We start from the raw sequence: 23386 nt of genomic DNA on the forward strand, positions 1-23386 counted from the left end.
TCTGGCCCTCGGGCTTTGCTGGCCACATGTTGAAATATCCCCCTGCAGCCCCCCAAAGTTCTGTGCTAGCTCAGATCCTAGAAGGCTTTGGAGGAATATTTCAGGGACAAGGCAAAAGATTCCAAAAGAGGCTCTGACCCCCAGATCTAGTCCAAGACATTTATTCCAGGGGGTTTCCAGGGGGAAAGAGAAAGAATGAGGAAGAACAGGGCCTTATCTAGGCTCCTGCTAAGGAGAGATAGTTGGAACTCAGCCAATAGGGTCAGAAAGGGGAGGAAGGGTTAAACGACATGGTTACACGTTCCAGGGGTCTCTGGGGAGGGACAAACCATTTCCCAGGGAAATACAACATGTCCCACTGAGGAGCAGAGAGCCCCATCCCTGCCTCTGCCAGGCCATTCCTGGGAAGCTGGTGAGCACCAAGGGGTTTGATCTGCTCCTTTCCCAGGCTGCTGTGCCCTGGTACCCCATCGACCTGCAAAAAACACATGCCAGAGGTTCCTGCTTCAACATCAGACTCAAAATCAGGAGGAGAGGGACTTGTGATAAGGGCATGCAGTGGCAGGATGAGGGAGAATGGCTTTAAACTGGAAGTGAGTGGGTTTAAAGTTAAGAATTCTTGACTGTCAGGGTGGGGAGGCCCTGGCACGGGGTGCCCAGAGAAGCTGTGGCTGCTCCATCCCTGGAAGTGTCCAAGGCCAGGTTGGATGGGGCTTGGAACAGCCTGGGACAGTGGAAGGTGTCCCTGCCTATAGCAGGGAGGCTGAAACAAGATGATCTTTAAGGCCCCCTCCAATCCAAACCATTCTATCCTTCTGGGACAAACCATCAGTGTTCTCCCCAAAAGCTGTGCTGAAGCCTGGTTGGTGTGCAGAACCAGTAACCCCAGTACCACAGATGTTTTCTGGGAATAGATGGCTACCCTGTGGGGGAGAAAAAGCAAATTAATTTCCTTGTGTGTAATTTTATTAGTAATAATGCAATTTCCCTGTGATTTCATTTTCAGAAGGGCCCATCTCACATGCCTTGGATCACCCTGGGGGCTTTCAGCAGGGCAGTCTGGCTCTGGTTAGCAGTGACGGGGGCGTTCTCCCATAGCTCCAGTGTGGTGCTGGGCATTAGGTGGGACATGGGAAATGTGGAAAACATCCGAATAGCTGCAGGCTGTGGCTGGGTGCTCTGCAGGGTGCTGGGCACAGCAAAAGATGCTGCATGTGCCTCTGTCCTGCTGCGTGAGCCCTCTGCTCCCCTGGAGCAGCCCTGTCTTTGCAGATGTGGCATTCCTGGTAGCCAGATGTTTTTTAGCTGCTCTTGATCTGGGTTGCTCTGAGGGTAGTGAAGAAAGGCTTTTTTTATTTGTGCTCACCAGTGCTGGCAGGTCTGACCCTCACTAAACCTCCACCTCTGCTGCTGTTTGCCAGTGAAACAATTCCACAAGCAGAATAAGAATGGGACGGGTAAAATGCTCTTTCCCCTGTTTTTGTTTGTTTGTTTTTGTTATTTTATTTTCCAAGATGAAACTGAGGCAGAGAACAGCAAACACAAAGTGCCTGTGGGGCAGTGGCTCTGGGAGAGGATTGATTTTATGGTGAAAAATGAATGTACCAGCCCACCTTGTTCTTGTCTGAGGGATGTCAGCCCAGGGCAGACAGCAAACCCCGTTTTTCCAGAGTCCCAGCCTGCTGCCCTGCCCTCCATCCCTGTGTCCACACGTTGGGGTCGGGGATGGAGGTGTCTGGAGAGACCTGCAGTGCTCCAAGGTTGGATCGCTGCTGTCCTTGCTCTGGAAGCCTGGCAGCATCCTTGGGATCATGTCGAGCTCAGAGACAGCTCAGAAGAAAAGCTCCTCGTCAAAATAAGCAAACAGGGAACCTCCTGTGGCTTCTCCAGGAGGAGCAGCTGCTTCCTTAGCTGAGGGTAAGGACAGGCAGAGCCACACAGGGAGCACATCCCAGAAGAGCTTCAGGCTGAATTTGAGGCACACATTTGAAGCACAAGCCTGCTCTGCATGGCCAAAACCCACATGTGCATGGGGATTTGTTCAGTTTAGCCTGTGCAGTTTGGGGAATGCAAGCTGTGCCCTTGTTTGGGGATGGTATGTGCAGCCAGGATGCATGGAAAAGCCAGATTCCAGGCAGATGTGGGGCAGGGAGCGGAGGAGACTCGTGGCACAGTGTGAAGGGGGGACGCTGTAATTCAGCCTTTGAGTGATGGTGGAGGGTGTGAGTGTCCTGTGGGAAGGGAAGCACTCTGCCCACAGCACAGGAACCCCAAAGGGTAATGTAAGCAAAAGTGACATCCTGTCTTGGAGCATCTTAATTGGTGTCTCTGCTGCCATGAATTTGTGAGTTCTCCTTTTTTTCAGAGCCTTGGAAGCTCCCAGGAAAAGGAGACCTGGCAAATTCCTGGCCCAGGGAGCCTTGTGCTGCTGTCTGGCTCTGTCCCTGCAGCTCAGCCCGTGGGGAGCCTCTGGGGCTGGAGCGTTCCTGCAGCTCTGCCTTGGATGGGAAGCAGGAGAGAACAGAACAGGCTGCAGACACACAGGGTGTTGCTCACAGATCTCAGTGGCTTTTTTACGACTTGGCAGCCTCTGTCTGGTTATGTGCACGCTCTGCATCCCAGATTACAAATGAAGCAGGTTTTTTTTTCCCCTTACATCCTTTTTTTTTTAGATGTTTTTTACTGGTGCTGAGTGAGACAAAGGGCTCTTTTGGAGTGTTCTGGGCTGCCAGCTCCCTCACTGCCTCCCAGCATATTCCCCAGCACCATCTGGGTCTGTCCTTCTCCTTTTCAGATGTCTGTTGCCATGCCCCCAGGGCTTTGGGAGGGCTGGGAAACGGGGTTGGGGCAGCTCAGGCAGCTGGCAGGAACTCTGAGGGCTCTGCAGGTCAAAGCCCCGAGATCTCAGTGGCAGGTGATGCTAGGACTTATGTACCTGAAAGGATCTTTCCTGTAGATCCACCCGTGCTTCCAAGTCTTCTCCAGCCCCCTGCAAAGCAATTAACTTCTCTGAGCCTAACGAGTGTCTCTGTTCCCGTGGCTCTGCCTGCTTGTGTTTCACCCTGCACGAGGGGCAGGGTAAAGGACTGTGGATGTGCCAGACCTGGCAGTGGGTGCACTGAAACATGGCTCTTGCCTTGAGCAGCACAGAAACATCTCCAAAAGGTGCCCTGGACCTCCCTGTGCTCTCCCTGCTTCCCTTTAGTGCAGATCAAGGTTTGCATCCTGGGGAGGAGCTCGTTTTTTGACCTGGCACGAACTCGAGTTCCACTGAATATCCTGGCAACAGCATGGAAATAGCAGCATCCTTCACCGAGTTTCCTCAAAGCCTGGGTTTCTGGCACACCCTGCAGGAATTCCCTGAGTTCATTCCAGTGACTGCAGAGCCTCCCAAGGGCTGCCAGAGGGATGGGGACAGTCTGAGCCTTCTGGCAGTGTGGGGCATGGAAGGACAGCGTGGTTCCCAGGAGATGCCTCTGCTCAGGAGCTGCTGCCTTGTGTCCTGCCACTGCATCCTGGCAGCTCCTGCCTCCCTCCAGGTGTCTGGGAAGCTTTGTGGGAGCAGTGTTCAAACCATGCTCCGTGCTTTCCAGGAGCCAGCCTTTGGAAGGAGCTTCTCCCTTAGCCTGGGGCTGGCCATGGCTCAGAAACACAGGATAATTGTGAGGCAGTGAAGTGGCAGAGAACCTCAAGCAGGGTCACCTGGAGCAGGCTCTGCAGTCCTCCAAGTTTCCCCCCAGTAACATGTCCAGGTGAGTTTTGAGTACCTCCAAATATTGAGAGTCCACAACCTCTCTGGGTAGCTTGTCCCAAATGTTTAGTTTCCCTCACAGGGAAAAAGTTTATTCCTCTGTAGAGGCAGAATTTGTTTTATTGAGAATTTATTTTATTAAACAGTTTATCCTGTTGCCCCCAGTGCAGTCTCTGGGTGCTATTCATGAGGGCCAGGAGTGACAGGACAAAGGGGAGTGGCTTCACACTGGCAGAGTAGTTTTAGGTTAGTTAATAGGAAAGAATTCTGCCCTGTGAAGGTGCTGAGGGCCTGGTTGAAGGCCCAGAGAAGCCTCTTCCCCCACTGTCAGGAGTTCTCTGCATTGATCAGATCCTCTCTGAGCCTCTTCCAGCCAGGAAGCTCCCAGGAGAAGGAGACCTGGAAATTCCAGCCCCAGCTCTCCCAGCTCCTGTCCTTCAGACACCTTGGCTGAAGCTGCTGCAGTAGCCCATGTCCTGTCCTGTCCTGTCCACAGCACTCTGGATGTGTCACCAGGGCGAAATGAAGGGGACAGGCCACCTCCCCGACCCTCTGGCTGTGCCTGACACGCCCCAGGGGGCTGCTGGCCCACTCTTTTCCAGAGCACAGTGCTGGTGGCCAGCGGGTCCCTGGGGGCTCTCCCTGCCAGCCCCTTCTCAGCCCACACGGGGGTTTGTTCTTCCCCAGGTGCAGGGCTGGGTGTTCCCCGTGGAGCTGAGCTCCACGCTGCTCCTGCAGTCCCTCTGGATGGCAGCACAGCCCTCTGCTTCAGCAGTCCCTGCTTTGAGCATCTCCTGCACTGGCAGAGCCTGCAGCCACCGAAACTCCTGATATTGCCTGCTCATTTGCATCCTCGTCCTTTCCCTCTCCTGAAATGATTCAAGCTCTTCCCCTCTCCCAGGCAGTGCCCAGCTGTCCCTGTGTGATTCTGCTGGGAGGCTGGCTGCTGGGAAGTGTTTGTGCCAGAGGCATTTTCCAGCCTCTCCAGTTTGTAGGGTTAATGTTATTTACTGCTCTCAGTTTCTTAGGTGTAGTACCTGCCTTGCCCCTCACACACTGAATATCAGGGATGGCAGCATAACAGGTTAATTCAGGGACCTCAGGAGGGATCTGGTTGGATCAGACAATCACTTACTTTTCATTTAACTCAACATTTTGCATTTTAAAACATAGAGGATGTCTCACTGTGCACTCCCAAAATGGCATTTTCTCTTCTGAGGGTGGTGAGGCCCTGGCACAGGTTGCTCAGAGAAGCTGTGGATGTCCCATGCCTGAAAGTGTCCAAAGGCAGCCTGGATGGGGCTTGGAGCAGCGTGGTGTGGTGGAAGGTGTCCCTGCCCATGACAGGGGGTTGGCAGGAGATGATCCTTAGGGTTCCTTGCAGCACAAACCATTCCATGGCTCCTTAAAACATCAGGGAGCTCCCTGGACTTGCACTAAAGCAGCTTTCAGGTGTTCATCCCAGCCGTGGGGAAGGAGATCAGTGGGAGAGGAGATCACTGTCCTTCCCAAAACCCACCTGAAGGACCTGGTGTTGTCCCATCTTGGAATTTCCCTTCCAAGCTCCCCCTAATTAGTTTGGCTTTTTTTTTTTTTTTTTTTTTTTCTTCTAATAGTCCTGTACCAGAGTTTGAAAGGATGAAGGGAACTTGCAGCTTTGGTTTTTAGAGGTGTTTATTCAGTTTCTTATCTCAAGGTCTGCAGGCCCTGTAAGCTTAACTTGCTGAAGAAACACCTCTGGCAAGCCCCCCCAGATGGAAAATTCAAGGTCTTTTAAAGGTCTCTAGTCCAATTAACTCTTAAAATGTACTGTATTTACAATTCTGTGCCAGTAATCACTGCCTATTCTAGACATGCAATTTCTGCCTCAAACCCATTCCACCAATGTCTCTGTGCCACTGTCACAGCAGAGGAGGCAGTCCAAGAAGAACATGAGACACCACCCAAAATTCTCTATCTTGCCCTCATCAACTTCCATTCTAAAACCCCAAATGTACACATTTTCACCCTGTGACAAAGTAAACTACTACTTATTTCAAACCTTGGTTGTTTGTAATTCATCTCTGAGTGTTGGAAGTTTTTCCCATGGACCAAGGTCAAAGGCAGCGCCTTCCTGGGCTCCCAGCCAGGGTCTCGGAGCCCCCAGGGCAGCCTGAGATGTTCTCCATGTGCCCTGGGCTCCAGCAGTCCCATCTTCCCTGGATGATGCCTGGTGGGAAGCAGCTTTCCTGCAAGTTTGGAAAGCACCAGCAGGATCAGGCCATGATGAAACCTTCCTCACCTCCACAAGCTCTGCTGCAAATCCCAACTCCTCTATCTGTCATGCACAGCGCTTGCTTTGCCCCCCACCCCTCCAGAACTCCTGAGATAGGACCTGGTATGCTGTAACTGCCTTTTCTAGGGTGGAATTAAGCCTAAAAAATCCTTCAATGGACTGATTATTTCCCGCTCATTTGCATCCTCGTCCTTTCCCTCCCCTGGAATGATTGAGCCCCTTCCCCTCTGGCTGTCCCTGTGTGATCCTGAGAGGAGCTGGCTGTGGAGGCTCCCTCTGAGAGCCCTTTCCCCTGGCAGGCAGTCCCTGGCTGTCCCTGTGTGATGCTGAGGGGAGCTGGCTGTGGAGGCTCCCTCTGAGGGATTTGGGGAGCCGTGCTCAGCCCTGCCTGCTCAGGCTGTTTGCCTCCACGGAGCTGCTGAGCTGACGTTCGTTCGCACCTCCCAGCACGGAGAGAGGTTTTACTCCTTGGCCTTTTCTCTTTCGCAGGTTTGGGAGGGGGAGGCAGCAGCTCCCTCCTGGCTGTGGGCCAGGGATGGGGCTTCTCTGGCTGCCTTCAGCATCAGCTGCTCAATGCAAGTTCAGATCTGTTGGGAAAAAAGATTTCAACAGCTCCGTCTTCTCCTAACAACGTAGTTTTGTCAAAGCCACCCCTGTTTCCTCTGCTTTGGAGAAAGCTGAGCCTGTGAGTTTGGCTTCACTGGGCTGCAGATGGAGTTGGTGGGCTTCTGGTCCAGCTTGCTTTCTGTTGCAGGGGGCATTTGCAGCCTGAAGGCAGGAAGGAGACTCCTCTGTCATCCCACGCCCTGGCAGGAGGTGTTTGGCTGTGCTTATCCAACTCGAGCCTTGCAGGGTGGGCAGAGGACCAGAGAAAGCACTGCATGGTCCTCAGGCATGGACCTGCCTCGTGGAGGGATGAAGAGGAGGTCTAAGGAGAGGAAGATCTGCTGGCTTTGGCAGGAGCTAACACTGCTGTGCCAGAGGGGTCGTGAGGATGCTTGGGGATTTCTTTTGCTTTGGGTGGTGCAGAGGTTGAAAAAATGATTTTAGAAATCTCTCTCCAACCCTTTGACAGCCTAGAAATAAGTTTTCTTGCTGTTGGATGGCTCTGGGGATGTCTTTTCTGAGCTTGTTCCCACACACATGTAAGGTTTGGCAGCTTGGTGTCTGCCTCTTGCAGGGCCTTGGTGGCAAGAAGGGGAATATCCCTCTCTTCTCACCTCTTTGTTCTCCCTTTATCCTGCTCAGTCCCCACGTTTGAGCAGGACCATTCTCAGGTTTTCCCCCTGGATCTTCCCAAGTGGACCTCTCTGGAAGTGCCTTGCCGGGAGCTGGACCTGCCCGAGGTGGAGGGGGATGGAGAGGTGTGATCTCACCTCCTGCCAGCTCGCTGGCTGTGAGCCTGGGCTGCTCCACAGCTTCTGCCTGGGGGCAGAGGTTGTGTAGAGGGATTTGGGGGTTGGAAGCAGGGATGGAAATCTGCTTTAATGTGGTGGCAAAGCAGGGGAGGGTGGGTAGGTGATCCCTGAGGGGTGGGGTTGCTGCACACCCGCCCAGAGCAGCCAGGATGCGACTGCAAATGCTAATTACAGCCCGGGCTGGCAAAGCTAAATACAGCAGCAGGGCACTCCAGGCAGTTCAGTAGTGGGTGATTATTCCAGGGCCCTTCAGTTGAGCCACAAAGCCTCCTGGCCTAAGGCAGAGTAACCCGGGGAGCTCTGCATTGCCAGCAACACTGGGAGGGGGGTGTTTAGGTAGGAAAGGAGAGCATCCCTGCAGCCAGCACTGCAAGCACTGCTGTCCCTTTTCTCAGCAGTTTGGGGGTGGTGGGGTCTCACCTGCCTCTGCTTGAGGCATCAGCAACCCCCCTGTGCTTGTTCAGCCGCTGTCATGCACCCACAGAGGTGGCTTTTTGTTTTTTGGGGTGTTTCTGGGGAGTACAAAGTCCTGAGTGCCCTGTGGGGGTGGGTTAGTGCAAGAATGACAGTGACGCTGTGACACGGTGACAGAGTGACACTGAGCACCACAGTCACCTCCCAGGAGTCTTGAGGGGCTGCAGGCACATCCCTGCCATGTCCCCATGAGTGCCCAGGACTGGAGGTTCCTTTGCTGTCCTTTAAGCCTCTCTCAGCCTGCCATCATTTAAAGGCTGGAGCGGTCTGGTCTAGCTGGAGATGCCACAAGCAGGGAATTGGACTGGATGGCCTTTAAAGATCCCTCCCAACCCAATCCATTCTGGGATTCCACGATTTGGTTGGTAAATCCACCTTTAATTCAAGATGCAACAATGTTCTGCTTTACCAGTGCCTCTGATGCATGAGCTGCCAGTCCCTCAGCAGTGCAGTGTGAGGCCACAGCTCCCTTAAACAAGTTTAATTGTAATTTATAAGACGTATTTTAAAAGAAACTTCAGTTTTTCAAAATAACCTAAGACTTTCTGGCTTCTAACCGTGAAGTTTTTAAGACGTTTGGTTTTTTAGCTTAACAAAATATCAAAGCTATGCTAAATCGTTAAACTTAAAAATTTACAAATATGCATGGGAAAACCACTAAAATTATAAAAAAAATATTTAAAAAACCCCACAACAAGTCATGACATCAGTGTTGTGTTTTGCTCAGCAGCTGAGAACTGGCAGGCATTTTTAGAAGTGGGACCAGAGATGCTCTGGGCTGGATTGTCTCAAGCAGACACTTGCAGAGAGGTTAGGAAAAGGCATCTCTAGGGTGGGAATGCAAGGTGTGCTGCAGCTGGGGGCTGGGGAAGGGGCTGCAGGGGAAGCCTGTGGGTGGGAGCTGCTTTGCTTCTTCTGAGAGGGCGCTGCTTCTTCTACATCTCCATCACCTGCAAGGGCTTGTCTGGGGGAGGTACAGCCACCAGAGCCTCCCTTCCCAGAGGATTATTCCCTTCTCCCAGCAGAAGAGAGCTGTACAGGGTTGTTTTCCTGTTGATGTTGAAGATGCCAGGCTGGCTGTTGGACTCGTGGCCCCGGTAGTTACAGCAGCAGTGCCTGTGAAGGCAGGGATGTTCCGTGTGCAGGTAATTCCCGTGCCAGCCTCACACACCCAGGTCCTGCCATGGCTGCTGGGTGCTCACCCCCTGGGCAGGCTGAGGGGGTGGTGGCAGTGCCTTAAATGTGGAGGCAGAATTCCCAGCCTGGTGTGAGATTTGCTGGCTCTCTCTTCTCTGATCCCTGGGTGGGTGAATGCCAGTGCTGACCCTGTGAATTCCCCCTCGGGGTTGGTGCTGGGAGCGTGTTCTGGAGGTTGTGAGGGGGATGGTGCCCATCTCTGGCAGGGCTGGAGAGGGCACATCCTGGTGAGGCTGCTGGGAAAAAGTGGGAGCAGGTGGCAGAGAGGAAAGGCTTTCCCTGCTTTGGGTGAGAGCTGCCTTGCTGCGAGGTGGTGCAGAGCCCTGCAGGGCTTTGTTGGCGCAGGAAATGCCACCAGGGCTGTCCTGGCCTGTGCCACAGCTGCCAACATCTGCACAGATGGGCATCAGGCAGAGGCTGTGGTGCCCTCCGCCAGAGGTGCCATCCTGGGTGAGCTGTCCCAGCCCAGAGCTCTGTCCCCCTGCTGCTGCAGAGGAGCTCAGCTCTGCAGGACTCCTCCTTTGCGAGGGGGGAGAACATCCTCCTTGTGATCCAGCAGGTAATGAAACTTGAAAATGAAACTGGAAAAAACCATGCATTCCTGCATGGTTATAAACACGCTTCTGAGTCACAGCTATTCAGTCCCAATTTGAAATTTGGCCAGAGCACACTGTAGATGGTTCTCATTTTGTCCTTTTTAAAAATTTTCTCTTTTTTACTTTATTTTTTTTTTAAATCTCAGCCATATTTAAAAAATAAATCAGGATGCCAAAAGCCACTTTCTAAGATGAGTGCAGTCCATCACGTCTCCTGGGAATATCAGTCATGGAAGGGGAGCCTGTTCTCCCCCTCCAGACCCTGCATTAGAGTCATAGAATGGTTTGAAGGCACTCTAAAGATCATTTGCTCCAACCCCTCTGCTGTGGGCAGGGACACCTTCCACTAGACCAGGTTATTCCAAGCCCCATCCAGCCTAGCCTTGAACATTTCCAGGGATGGGGCAGCCACAGCTTCTCTGGGCAACCTGTGCCAGTGTCTCCCATCCTCATAGTCAGGAATTTCTTCCTAATTCCCCATTTCACCCTGCCCTCTGTCAGCTTGAAACCATTTCCCCTTGTCCTGTCACTCCAGGCCCTTGCCCAAAATCCTTCTCCAGTGCTCTTGAGTCCCTTGAGGCACAGGAAGGGGCTCAAACTCTCCCTGGAACCTTCTCTTCCCCAGGCTGAACACCCCCAACTCTCAGCCTCTCCTCAGGGACTTGTTCCCTGCCTGGTGCTCCCTCCAAGCTGAGGAGCAGCTCTGGCTTTCTGAGCAACCCGCGGCTTGGCAGAGGATGCTTTTAACACTATTTCCATTTATTTTTTATTTCTTTTTCCTGGCGCCTGTAGCCAGCAATGCACGCACAGGAGGTTTCGGGGTGCCCCAGGCTGCGCAAAGGGATGCGGGGACTGCGCGGGGGTTCGCGTCTGGTCCGAGCATCCCGCGGGAAGGGGTCAGCCGGGGGAGCCCCGGGCCGGGGGCGCAGCGAGGCGCAGCTCCGCTAGATGGCAATGCCGGAGCGGCGGAGGCGGCCCGCGGTGCGGGGGGACCGGGGATGAGGCACCGGCGCTCGGCATCGCCCGCCAGGGGACAGCCCCGGGGCTGCGGGCGTGTCCCGCCCTGCAGGGGCGGCGTGGCTGGGAGAGGCGGGGGAAAAGTGGATGGAAATACTGGTGTGAGAATCGTGGAATCATTAGGTTGGAAAATGTCTTTAAACACATCGAGTCCAGCCATGAACCTAGCACTGCTGAGGCCACCGTTCAGCCATGTCCCCAGATGCCACATCTGCACATCTTTCAAGTCCCCAAGTGCCACATCTGCACATCTTTCAAGTCCCTCCAGGGATGGTGGCTCCACCACTTCCCTGGGCTGCCTGTTCCTTCTGCTTTCCTCACATCCCGTCTGAACATCCCCCGGTGTCACTCGAAGCCGTTTCCTCTCGTCCTCTCACTTGTTGCCTAACAGAGGAGACAGCCCTCGCCTTGCACAGCCTGCTTTCAGGAGCAGTAAGGTCTCCCTTGGGCCTCCTTTTCTCCAGGCTGAGCCCCCCCTCAGCTCCCTCAGCTGCTCCTTCTCAGAGCTCGCTGAGACTGGAGGAGTGTTAGCCTGTCTCCGTAAAACCAAGCGCATCCCCAGCGCCTTCCTGCCCTGGCACCCGCTGTTCCCTGTCTTCTCACATTTCCTCCATTGACAAGAACCCAAACAGCCCCACGGAGCTGGCTCTGAATCCCTGTGCCATGTTGAATCATGTGGGCATCAGCCACACTTCTCCCTGACTCACAGATCCCAGCGTGCTGGGTGAGGGTCAAGATGAGAGCGGCAATAAACATCCTGGGAAGCAGAGCCTGCGTCTCTTGGCATAGCCAGAGACTTTTTTATTTCCTTTTGGCTCTCAATCTTCTCTCAAGGAGCTGCTTTCTCATAAATATCCCATTCTGTAGCACCGTCTGAGCAGGAGAGAGGCTCCCAGCGGGGTCATCCTGCGCTCTGCTCTGCAGCAGCGAATGTGGAATAGAGGTGAGAGCCAGCTCCGGGTTCAGGGGACAGCCTGGTGCCCCAGCAGAACTGTCCAGGTAAGGGGGGCAGCCCTGCTTTCAGGGAATGGAGGAGGAAGGCTGCCTTCCTCCCCCTCAGCCAGGCAGGGGATGCAGGGGCAGTGCAGGGTGCAGCATGCCCGGGGTACCACGCAGAGCCCGGACATTTCGGCTGGGGGGGCTCGCCCTGCGGGCAGGGGTGGGAGAGGGCTGGGGGGAGCAGGGGCAGGAGCTCTGCAAGGCTGAGGATCCGCTCCTGGCACCCGGCCCAGCCTCGGGCTTAATTAACAGCGGCTAAAAGGGCTGGAAGGTGGGAAGAGCAGCATCGCTGCCGGAGCTGCGTCGGTGGCGGGGAGGAGGAGGAGGTGAGGGGAGCTGCAAATAACAATTGATTCGTTCGGGGCAGTGCCTTGCCCGGACTGAATCGAAGGGACTGTAATTAGCTGGGAGCTGCTGTGGCCACCTCCTTGCCTGTTGTTAGTGGAATGAAAAGCCAGGGTCACTCTGGCTGGTGGCTGGTGGCCTGGGAAGTGTTTTGGGAGCGATCGGAGCACCTCTGCTCTGCTCTGGGCTGCAGGGTGGTAGTGGGGTAGCTGGGGACTGGTTGAAACCCCACCAGATAGCCCGCTTTGGTTATAAAGATCATTGGAAGGAGAGAATTAAGAAGGGATGCAGCAGCTGGGTGTCACGGGGAGCTGGTGGGCTCTGGGTGCCTGGCTGAGGCTGGGGCAATGATCCCACAACCCTTTTTGCAAACACTCCTCTGCTACCTTGCTGAGGAGGATCTGGTCCTTCCTCACTCTCACCCAGCCAGCCCAAGGGCTCCTGGCAGTGCTCCCATGAGAGCCTGGGCCAAAAAAATGAACCCTGTGGCCCTTCAGCCACAGTAGTGCCCGTGAAGTGGGGAAGTCCCTGGTCAGGTGTTGCCAGGCTGCATGGAGGGAGAAGCCCTGGCCCAAATGAGTTAATGATTTGTGTCATTCACACCTTGATTTATTTATTTCATTTTATTTTTTAATGCCTCAGGCAGTCCTGGCTGCCCCACAGCAGGTGTGAGGGACAGGGCAGAAGCCCCTGTGTTTGCAGAGCAGGTTGTTGGTGGGGTGGATGAGGGAAGAGCATGACAGGGACACTGGATGTCTTGGGTGGCCTGCCAGTGGGAAATGCAAGAGTGTCACAGGCCCTGGGGAGCTCTGTGGCCTCGGGGTTCAGCAGGAGGGGTGGAGGACCCTGCAAGACCACAGCTCACAGGGTGTGTTGTGTGCTGTGCCCGGCCCTGCCTGGTGGATACAGAGGGTTTGGGGACACCCCTGAGGGTACCCTGTGTGTGCCAGGAGGGCAGGGTGGGCTCCTCAAAGGTGGGTGGGTGGGTAGGCAGCCCCCCAGTGGGGCACAGCCCAGCCCAGGGGACCCTGGGCATCCCTGGGTGACCTTGGCACATGCGTGCCACATGTGCACAGCATCAGCAGTGTCCCCAGCCCCTGCCCTTAGTGGGGTGCCTGGGGTGGGGAGAGCAAGGTCAGAGACACCCCTCACCCCCATGGAAGCTCCTGCAGGGACACATCCAGCCCGGGTTGTTTACACCCATTTGGATGAGCCGCTGTTTCTTCCAGACAACGTCGTGTGTCTAAAGGAAAATACCGAGGTGTGGAGGCTCATCTGTATGCGAGTGAGCAGGAGGGCACTCCCCGGGCACCCGCTGGCATTGGGCGGGGAGCCGGGAGCCTCCAGGTGTCCCAGGCATGGGGGGAGGAGGATGATGCATGTGCCCGGAGAGAGATGCTCAGTGCGGGCTGAGGTGGGGTGGGGGAGATGCAGGGAGGCGAGCCCCCCTCGCTCCCCAATTTAGCCACTCACCTAAGAGCACCGGTGTGCTGGGAAGCCCTCTGCAGCCAGGGCGGGGGTGTGTGTGCGCTTCTGGCCGGGTGGGGGCTCCCCCATTGCCTTTGTTCCCTTCAGACCCACCCCTCGCCTCTGATTTTCCTTTGCGGCAGCTCCCGTGCTTGCCAAAAGAACGCGCTGGATGGAGCGAGGCAGCGAGCCGGGCGTGCTGCGCGTGTGTGCGCGCCCGTGTGCGCCTGTGTTGCCGCTGCCTTCATTAAAGCGAGCTGTCCCCGAGCTGCAGAGGCGCGGCAGCCTTTAATTTCGTGGCCCGGCTCCTGCGGGAAGCCGACGCCGCCTCGCTGCGCGCTCCTGCCCTGGCAGCGGAGGGCTGGGCGTCCCTGCCGCCGCCGGTGCCCGCCCGGGGGCTCGGCCCTGCGCCCCTGCCCGCTGCCCCAGCGAGCCGGCGGATGGGCGGCCGGGCTCCCGCAGGATGCTGAAGATGGAGTCGGGAGGAAGGAGTTGGACACTTGGCTCCAACTAGGCTGGACCACGCTGCAACCTGTTCCCCCGGCCGCGGCTGCTGCGCTGGGTGCTGTTCCGAACCGTGCCTTCCTCTCGGGGGGTGCCTGCGAGGACTCGGATCCCTGCCCTTCCCGTGCCTTTTGGGCTTGAAAGGGGCTGGTTTGGGCTTGCAGGCAGCGCGGCGGGGAGGACGTGGCTGGGTTTAACCCCTTGCTTCGTGGGGGAAGGCGCTGAGGGGCTGAGGGGCTGCGGCCTCCGCCGGGCACGGAGGAGGAGGGCCCGCTGCCCGCCCCGCTGCCCGGCGGCCGTGCCGGGGGCCGGGGGCGCGGTGCCCCCCGTGCCGCGCCGGGGCCGCTGAGCCGGGGCCGCCTCTCCTCCACGCGGGTCCCTGCTCCCCCGGAGGGATGGAGGAGAGACCGAGCTGAGCATCACCCGGAGAGGAGGAGGGGGCTGTGGTTGGGACTGCGCCCCGCAACCCCCTCCCTCTTCTCTCCCACCCCCCCGCCCTCCCCCCGCCGCCTCGGTGCTGCTGCTTTGGCTCACCTGTGTGTTTTCTTCCAGGATGGCTCGCTTTGGGGAGGCAGTGGCCGGCAGACTGGGCTCCGGAGATGGGGGCTCCGACCAGAACCGGAGCCGGCAAGGAGCTCCTGCCCCTGCGGGAGGGAGCCCGGGAACCTTCAAGCAAACCAAAGCGCAGAGAGCCCGGACTATGGCTCTGTACAACCCCATCCCCGTCCGGCAGAACTGCTTCACCGTCAACAGATCGCTCTTCCTCTTTGGGGAAGAGAACATAGTCAGGAAATACGCCAAGAAGCTCATCGACTGGCCATATCCTTTCTGCAGCCCCTGCGAGCCCCCTGCTCTGCTGCCCGGATTTGCCTCGGTGGCCGCCCAGGACACGTGCGTGTGGCACTGGCGGGCAGGTAAGGCGTGCGAGAGGGGTGCCCCGGCCCCCGGGGATGCTCTCCTCGCCCTGTTGCTGCTTCCCCTTCTCTCCTCGGCTCCTTGCCTGCTCCTGACAGGAGCTGAGCCCTTCCTCCCCCCGGGGAGTCCCCCAGCCCCTCCTGAGGCTTGGCTGTATTAGCCCCCTCCGTGCCAACAGGGACGGGTGCTGTGATCCCTGCGTGCTTTGGGATGCTCCGTGTGTGTGCCTGGGGACGCGGGGGGCAGTGGCCTTTTCTCGGTGCCTCGATGTCTTGTGGAGTTTTGTCTCCCCACCCCGCCCGGAGCCACCTGGGAGCCCGTGAATGTCCCGTCCCTGCTGGGTGGTGGCTCTGTCCCTCCTGTGTGTGCCCTCTTTGCTGCAGATCGCGCCTGGCAGGGGCACAGCCGCCCTCGCCCTGCGGCCCCTGGCCCCCCATGGTGGCTCTGGGGACTGGCTGCCCCCTCCCTGCGGCACAGGGAAGGATGTTGGAAACCTCTGGCTGTGCCCCATGGCCCTTTTTGGGGAGGCTGGCATGGCAAGCCGTGGTTTTATCCCAGGGACCTCTCTCCTCGGGCAGGGTGGAGGGTGCAGATCTCTCCCACTCTTCCCCTGTTCCTCCATCCTTTCAGACCTCCCCACGCACCTCTCTCTCCTCCCACCCTCCCCGTGGGTGCCCCTGGGCGCCTTGGCTGCTGCCCAGCCCCACACCTCTCAGCCCCACACCAACCTGGCCTCGGTGCCTGCTGCCCCCCGAGACACCTCCTGGGCTTTGCCCCTGCAGAGGATCCGAGCCTCAAAACTTGAGCAGCCTCAAAACGTGGCCACGCTTTGGCTGTAGGAGCCTCCCCGTGCCGCGTTCTGCAGCAGTGATTCCATGCAGCTCCTGCTGCTGCCGCTTTCCCTCCCTGCAACTTGTTGGTTGAGTTCCTGGCTCCTCTGGTGGGCACGGGAGAGCTTTCCCTGGTGCCAGGCAAGCAATGCCTTGGTTTGGTGCAACAGGTACCTCGGGGGAAAGCCTCTGGTGAGGCCAGGGAGGCAGCACAGGTCACCCGCCCTGCAGAGCACCGCGGGGGAATTGTCCCTTTGCAGCTGCCGAGCAGGACCCGGTCCTGCCTGGGGAGCTCCAGGCTCGAGGGGGTGACCTGGGCATGAAGGGCTGGCTTGGAGGGGCCGAATTCCCCCTGGCACCCCTGAACCTGCCCCTCCTGGCAGTGCCCACGGGGTTGGTGGCTGCGGGAGCGCTGGCGAGCTCGGGGACGTGGCGGCTCAGCGCGGAGCCCCGCAGGGCAGGGGCCAGGCCCTGCTTTTCCAGAATATGCCAGATTATTCATGTGCTTTTCCAGCGCGGTGTGGGAGGGCTCTCGCCCCTCCGGCTTTTGCTGGGAGGCAGAAGGAGCTGGGGTGCTGCCACTGGCCCGGCACTCCCGGCGTGGGCTGGGGTCCCGTGCCGGCGTGATGTCTCATCTCCAGGCAGCCGCTGTCTCCTAGAGACTGGAGCTCCACCACCACGCGAGCAGAACTCCCCAGCATTATTCTCCCCTGGAATTTGCAATGCATGAGGGAGATGGGCTCATTTTGTATTTTTTTTTTCCAGAAGTAAGTGACATATTCCCATGTGAGTGCTGGGAACAGGCGTGCTCCAGGCGCGGGAGCTCAGCGTTCCTGCCTGTCCCCCGCCCTGCTGCCATCTCTTGCTGAGAAAAACGCATCCACCCTGGATGTTTCTCTGCACCACTGGAGTTTTGAGGGCTTGGGAACAGGCAAGGCCTTTTGGTGATGAGTTTGGTTAGGCTGGCCGGGCCAGTTGTTCCCGTCCTTGTAGTTGCAGCCTGGCACAGGCAGCTGGTGCCTTTTGGTAGGGCCAAGAAAACCATGTGAGCACCTCAGCTGCCTGGCCTGGAGCCCATGGCATCGCTCCTGGGCAAGGGGATTTTGGGGAGGAGAGCGTTGGATCTTGGCCGTGGTCAGTAGGAGCTGCTGGCCTTGGGAGGGTGATGGCCAGTCCTGGTGCAGTGGGTCAGGGTGGGCACAGCACTGAGGAAAGCCAAAGGGGCTGGAGAGGAGCGCAGGGTGGAGTGGAGGCTCTTCTTCATCCAGCTCTGGTTGACTAGGTAATAGGGCTAAAAATATCTGGTGATTCAGGCCTGGATATCTGCTGGGTAACTGTGTAATTATAACCAGCAGCCTCTGCAGTTTGGCTTCCCAGTGTAAATAGGGATGATGCATGGAGGAGAAGGAGGAGAAATACGAGCAACTGGGATTGGGATGCAGCTCCATGGGAGGCAAGCCTTTGCCCAGCTCCTCGCTGGAAAGCCCAGAACGTTGCCTACACTGGAGCTGCTCTTTTAGAACTGGTCCTGCCCAAACCGTGGGGCAGCTGCTATCTTGGCTGTAGCAACATCTCCTCTTCTCCTTGGGAAACGCAGTCTTGTCCTCGTGCCTGCCCTCCTCTTGCTGATGGCCAGGCCTTTCACCCTGATTTCATTTGTTTGGCTGCCTGGAAGGCTCCAATTCAGTTAGTACACAAGATGGGCTGCAGCTCATCTATATCTGCTCCGTTCCTCATCCGCTTAATCACATTTGACCTGGATAAGATCCCTCTCCCGCCCCAGGAAGGCCAGATGACATTGTGTGGCTCTGGCTGTGTCCCCAAGGACAGCATCTGGCTGCAGGCTGCCCACTGCACCTACCCCCAGTGTGGCAGGGAACAGGATGTCCATCGGCACCTTGCTGCTCCCTGTGGTGAGGGATTTCACCTATCTCAGCCCCTTTGAGGACCAGATCGGGTCTTGGGCTGGCCTAGGGCAGCTGGAGCACCCTCAGAGCCCCAGGGCACATCCCCATCCCAGCAGTCAGGGGGAATTTGCTCCGTGGGAAGAACACCCATGAGTGTCTGAACTGTTTTCCTCGGCATGGCTCTCACTGTGACCTGGTGCTGCGTGGGCAGTGCCCCTCGGGGATCCCGGTGATGTCACTCCCCCCTGGCCAAGCATCTCCTGCACCTTGGCTTTCCCCCAGCCAAGATTCCGGCAGGTCTCGCCTTCCCAAGGGAAGAGCCTGCGCCATGTCGTGCCATCCTTGGGCAGCTCCATCCTTGCACTCCCCAGGAACATTTCCCCCTTCCTTTCCCCCCCTCCCCGTTCCCAGCCTGTTTTCTGTGCCCTCCATTCATCAGATTTTAGAAGGTTTTTTTTTGGGAGGGGCGAGTAGGTGTAATGGCAGGTCCATCTCTTTGACAGCCGGGGAGAGCGAGGCTGCCTGTCAGATGGTGAATTTAAACAGAGGCAGCTGTTGTCATGGTGATGCCAAGTTGCATCCTGTTGCTGTGGCAACCAAAGTTAAAAAACTGATGTTAAGGCAGGAAAATCACATGATGTGGTCCTTTTTTGTTAAAAAAAAAAAAAAAAAAAAAAAGGGAGGAGGAGAGGAGAGAGATTTGATTTCCAGGGTGAGGTGGGGGAGAAGGAGACGCTTCTCCATGGAGCTGTTTGCACGTGGCAGGCAGGCATCCCACATCCCACATCCTGCATCCCTACGGGAGCGGCAGCAGTGTGGGCAGCTCTGCCCCCTTGGACTCCTGGCTGCCACTGCCTTCGGTTTAACCCCTGATGGAAACCAAAGCACTGCGTTCTGGAGCCGCAGGAGCAGCAGCAGCTGTGGCTGCAGAGAGGGAGCATGGCCTCCCGTGTCCGTGCAGTGGGCTTGAGGCAGGCTGGGTAGGACACAAGCACAGTCCAAGCCTGTGTTCACTCTCCTGAGCCTCTGTGCAGCAGGCACGCAGCAGCTGGCTCGTGTTCAAAGTGGGAGGATTTGGGGTCTGGATGTCACTTTCTGTCACCCCCCATCCCAGCACAGATGAGCTGGGAGCACTGGGGGGCAGGACACAGGGGCCACGGCTCTGGAGAGCCTTACCAGCAGAGGGAAATCCCTGGTGTCCTCAGGGACAAGGCAGGGAGGCACTGTGGGGATGGGGAATCCCAGAGTTGAATTAGGGCCACTCACAAGCTTTGCTCTACTTGGCACTTCCGTTTTTTTCTTGGAAACCAAAAACCTCACTTGCCCAGAGAGGTTGTGGACTCCCTGGAGTTGTTCAGGGTCTGGTGAGATGGGGCTCTGAGCAACCTGGGATAGTGGAAGGTGACCCTGCCCATGGCAGGGGGTTGGAACCAGGTGACCTTTAATGTCCCTTCCAACCTAAACCATTCCATGATTCTGTGAAAACAGCCTTAGAGAGAAGGTTGCTCTCTTTCCTGCTGGGCTGTGGAGCTGAGAGGAGGAGGATTGGGGTATCCTAAGGGCAGATGCTGAAGATGTGGATCTTTTGTGCTGTCTGTGTGGGACAGGCAGCAGTGCTGCGACTGGGACCAGCAAGATGAAGTCCACAGGTGTAGGAGCTGAGGCTTTTTCTCCTTGACATCTGAGGAGCAGGGAAAGCCCCTCAGAGCAGCAGGTCCCCAGGAAGGCGTGGGGAGAGGTGGGAAATAGAGACAGGGCTTTGGAGGAGATGTTGGAATGTGGATGGTGCAGGCATGGACAGGGGTTAAGTTGCTCTTGCTCTTTTGGTGGCACTGGAAGGTAGAATTCCCCAAGGTCCGTGTGGCCTCCCTCCTCTGGCTCCTGTGATCCTCCCCCACCTGCCTGCCCAGGAGTGGAGGGAAGGGACTGGGATGGGATGGAGGGCAGCTCTCCACAGCTCCTGTCCTTGCCTGCCCATCTGGGGAGGGATTTATCCTGTTCCCAGCCTCCTGCGGATGTCCTGGCAGCACCATAAACCCCTCTCAGGGACTGGAGCTGGTTTGGGCCTCTGGCTGGGGAGGAAGGTGAAGAGAGAGGGAGGTCACAGCTGGAAGATCTGCCGGTGGCATCTTCCTGAGAGACTCTCCAAGGAGCTCCAGCCCCAGGCATGGGCTTAACCCACAGAGCCTGCCCCAGGTGCTCTGGGGGATGCCCCCGTGGCCTGGGGTCGCTGTCCCCGCCTCGAAGGCACCGGCAGGGAGGGGTGGAGCTGCAGGTGTGGCGTGCACAGGGCTCGGCCGAGTTGCTAAGGAAACAAGTCAACGGTGCAGGGGAGAGAGCATTGGGTAAAGGAGATAAATCAATAAGAAAACCTATTTTTATCGGCTCCCTAATGATCCTCTAGGAGAAGCCAGACGGAAGAGGAGGAGGAGGAGAAGGCTGGAAGGGAGATGGGCTCTCATTACTGGGCCTGGAGGGAGGCGAGGGCTACTCTGCATTTTGGGTGGTTGAGAGGTTGTGTAATTATCCATCTGATGTGGGAGAAGACAAAGCACTGACAGGGGATTGTCTGGTGGGCTCCAGCCCTGACTGGGAGGATGTTTGCTTGGCAGAAGTAAAGGGTGGAGATAAAACATCCCTCAGTTCAGCCAGATGTTCCTGCTGTCCCTTGGGAGGTTCTTTTCCTCTTGGTCCCTCAAAACCTGGCAGAGCTGGAGCTATGGGGGCCGGTTTGCCTGGGGTTGATGTCTCACACAGCTCTGGATATGATGAGCCAGGCTCAGCTCCTCGAGAAACTGGGCCAGTGGGGTTTGGGGAATCACTTTTGGCCGTGGCCTCGTGCTTAGGTCAGTGCTTTGGGATTGCCCTTTCAGGCTCGGCCTGGTGGGATGGGGCTCTGAGCACCCTGGCCTAGAGGGAGGCGTCCCTGTCCATGACAGGTTGGAACGAGATGGTCCTTAAGGCCCTTTCCCACTCCAACCATTCCTTGACTCGATGAGATCTGCTCACCCACTTGCCGGAGGTGGAGTGGGCCCGTGGTCCTGTGCAGGGGTGGGACAGATGTGCCCTGTCCTTGTGCCTTGAGCCAGATGTTTGGGCCGGGTGGTCCTGAGCCCCCCAGGCACTTCTGAGCAGGGGTCCCACACTGCTGCAGTTGGGTTTTCCCACCTGGGTGTCTCTCCCACGGGAACAGGGGCTGTGGCAGGGAGCAGCGGGGGACGCTGGGCGAACAGACGGACGGACGGACTCCCCGCTCCATTCCCACACTTCTCATCTAGGCCAATGTGCCTGGTGCCTGGGGAACTGCTGCCCCGCCCCACTAACACGCTGTTTGTCTCTGAAGCTCGTGCTAATTGCTCGCAGGCTCTCAGGAAAATGATCCCAAAGGTCCCAGAGAGGCTGGTGGCGCGGGGCCGAGCGCGGCGGCCGGAGCGTGCGGCCACGGGCAGGCAGCAGGGAGAGGATGTGGTCTGTGCCGGAGCCATGCAGTGAAATACTCACTTGTGTTGAGCCTCAGAGGAAAACTTTTGGAGTCTGGGCACCCTCCCCGAGCGCAGGGAGCTGCTCCTGCTCCATGCCTGGCTGGCAGCGAGGTCTGAGCCAGCAGCAGGGAGCCCTGCAGCCTCTCTGGGTTTGCCTCTAACTCAGCAACCATTAATTTCACTGAGTAGCCTTTTAAATGCCTTGGATGTATCTTCGCTGGCTCTTCCTCCTAGCAGGTTAAACACACCCCAGCTCTCACAGGCTCTCCTTGGCTGCCTCCCCTGGCCATCTCTCTGGGGGCCTGTTTCTATGCCCATCCCTGCTCCTCCCCTGCCAGTGTGCCCAGCGTCACTGCTGCCGGGGTCACTTCACACCTTCCCGTTTCCCTGGGACACTGCGGTGCCTTCTCTTGCCTACAGGGCCACTGGAGGAAAGCATTTAACTGTAGTTAGTGGCCAAAAGACGAGGTTGGAAAAGACAAAATCACCCCTTTTCCCAGGGCTGATGGGAAGGGCGTTGGACATGTCCTTGCCTGAAACATATCAGCCTGAGGGTGTTGGGTCTGGAGAAGCCTGTTGTGGTGGGAAAGGGCTTAGCCAGCTTGGGGTGGTGGGAATGTGGATGATTTTTTCATTCTTTCCCTCCATCCCAGGTGGGATCACATCTGCTTTTCCACAGATACAAGCTTTGGGAAGGTGGCAGTCCTCTGCCTGGGTGGCTGCTGGTGACAGCAGTGACAATAGTAGAGTTGTTTTGGCACGGAGGGAGTGGAATCAGGGGTGTGCTGCCTGCTGCTGTATTGCTCCACATTTAGTTATTGAGGGCAACAGGGCTTTTATTGTGAAGAATTGGGAAAGATGGATGGGAAGTTGGAAAGATATGGCCATCCTGTCATTTGGAAGTGCTTTGTTTTCAGAGCTCGGCAGTGGGCCAGGCAGGAGAGAGCTCCGTGTCCCTGCCTCGATCCCAGGAATCAAAAGGCAGGAGGAAGCTGAGTTTGGGGTGCTTTCCTGGGCGTCAGCCTGCCCCTTCCTTCCTCAGCTCCTCAGACACCAGCATCTGCTGCCACTTGTCCTGGCTCAGGGTGGCTCCTGGGGAAGGGCTGTGTAAGACCGAGACGTGGCTGTAGGATTTAGGATTGCTCATAAGGGTTCAAGCAGATCCTGTTTACAAGGTGCTGCTGCCCCTTGGGGTCCTGCTGGGGTGTGGCTGAGCTGGGGTAGCTCACAGGGAGTTTCCACCCTGCCTGAACTGAAGCTCAGACCCAGGTGCTGTCAGAGCCTTGAGCTGCGAATGCTCAGCCAAGTGCTCTGCAGTTCCCAGGGCCACCTGGGCTCGTCCTACTGCCCACGGGGTGCTTGGCAAGGGCACAAGATCCCCAGGATTTGCAGGGGATGCTTGATCCTCCTCAGGGTGTGCAGGTGCTTCCTCCCATGGGGATGTTTTAGGACAAGGGCTGCCGATACCTTGTGACATCTCCCCTTTCCGAGCCCCATCTCTCTGCTGATTTGTGATGGAAAAGAGAGGGAAAGCAGGGACATGTCAGCCCTGGCCAGCAGGGAGAGCCTCCCTGATACTGCCAAGGACCATGCCAAGCCTTCCTGCAGGCAAAGCCCAGCCTGGCTGTCCCGCTTCAGACCTTGTGTCCACCTTGTGGGCTCCTTGCACAGGTAGCATCTCTCATTCATGGGAGGTCTCATCCCAACAAAGACCTCTGGTTGATGTCCTGTGAGCTCAGGGAGGAGGCGATGAGGCCCAGCACGTCTTTGGGGAGGAAGGTCTTGGGGGGCTCTCACCCCTCTCATTTCCAAACAACACCGAGGTGGGCTTCGCCCTCCTGCCTGCCAGCAGCGTGTGTGGATGTTGCCGTGGGGAAAACAGCAGCAGGGGCTGAGCAGGGGGAACGAAGGGTGGGCTGGAGGGTTGGGGGTGCCACCCACCTCTTCTCTGCTCCTTAACTCCCCTCCACTCCCTTCGAGTACATGATCCTGGCGACCATCATTGCCAACTGCATCGTGCTGGCCCTGGAGCAGCACCTCCCTGAGGATGACAAGACGCCCATGTCACGGAGATTAGTGAGTACCCCATGTCCATCTCTCTCTGCCCTGCGCTGCTGGGCTGGGGGCTGAGCCAAGGGCAGCCACACAATCCTACCAGGCAATTTCTTCTGATTTTGGGGTGGCCAGACAGGAGGTTTCGTCTGGGACT

The 23386-nt window shown here is 57.1% G+C and overlaps 1 protein-coding gene across 1 annotated transcript in view; it reads left to right on the forward strand.

Moving 5' to 3' along the window:
- Positions 1-23386, forward strand: part of CACNA1E (calcium voltage-gated channel subunit alpha1 E) — a 130907-nt gene that overhangs the window by 26341 nt on the left and 81180 nt on the right. The window contains exons 3-4 of the mRNA XM_063406612.1: positions 14596-14862; positions 23148-23253. Of these exons, the coding sequence (XP_063262682.1) occupies positions 14596-14862; positions 23148-23253 (373 nt within the window). The remainder of the gene's footprint in view (positions 1-14595; positions 14863-23147; positions 23254-23386) is intronic.

The sequence above is a fragment of the Prinia subflava genome, chromosome 10 (assembly GCF_021018805.1).
Source record: "Prinia subflava isolate CZ2003 ecotype Zambia chromosome 10, Cam_Psub_1.2, whole genome shotgun sequence".
NCBI lineage: Eukaryota > Metazoa > Chordata > Aves > Passeriformes > Cisticolidae > Prinia > Prinia subflava.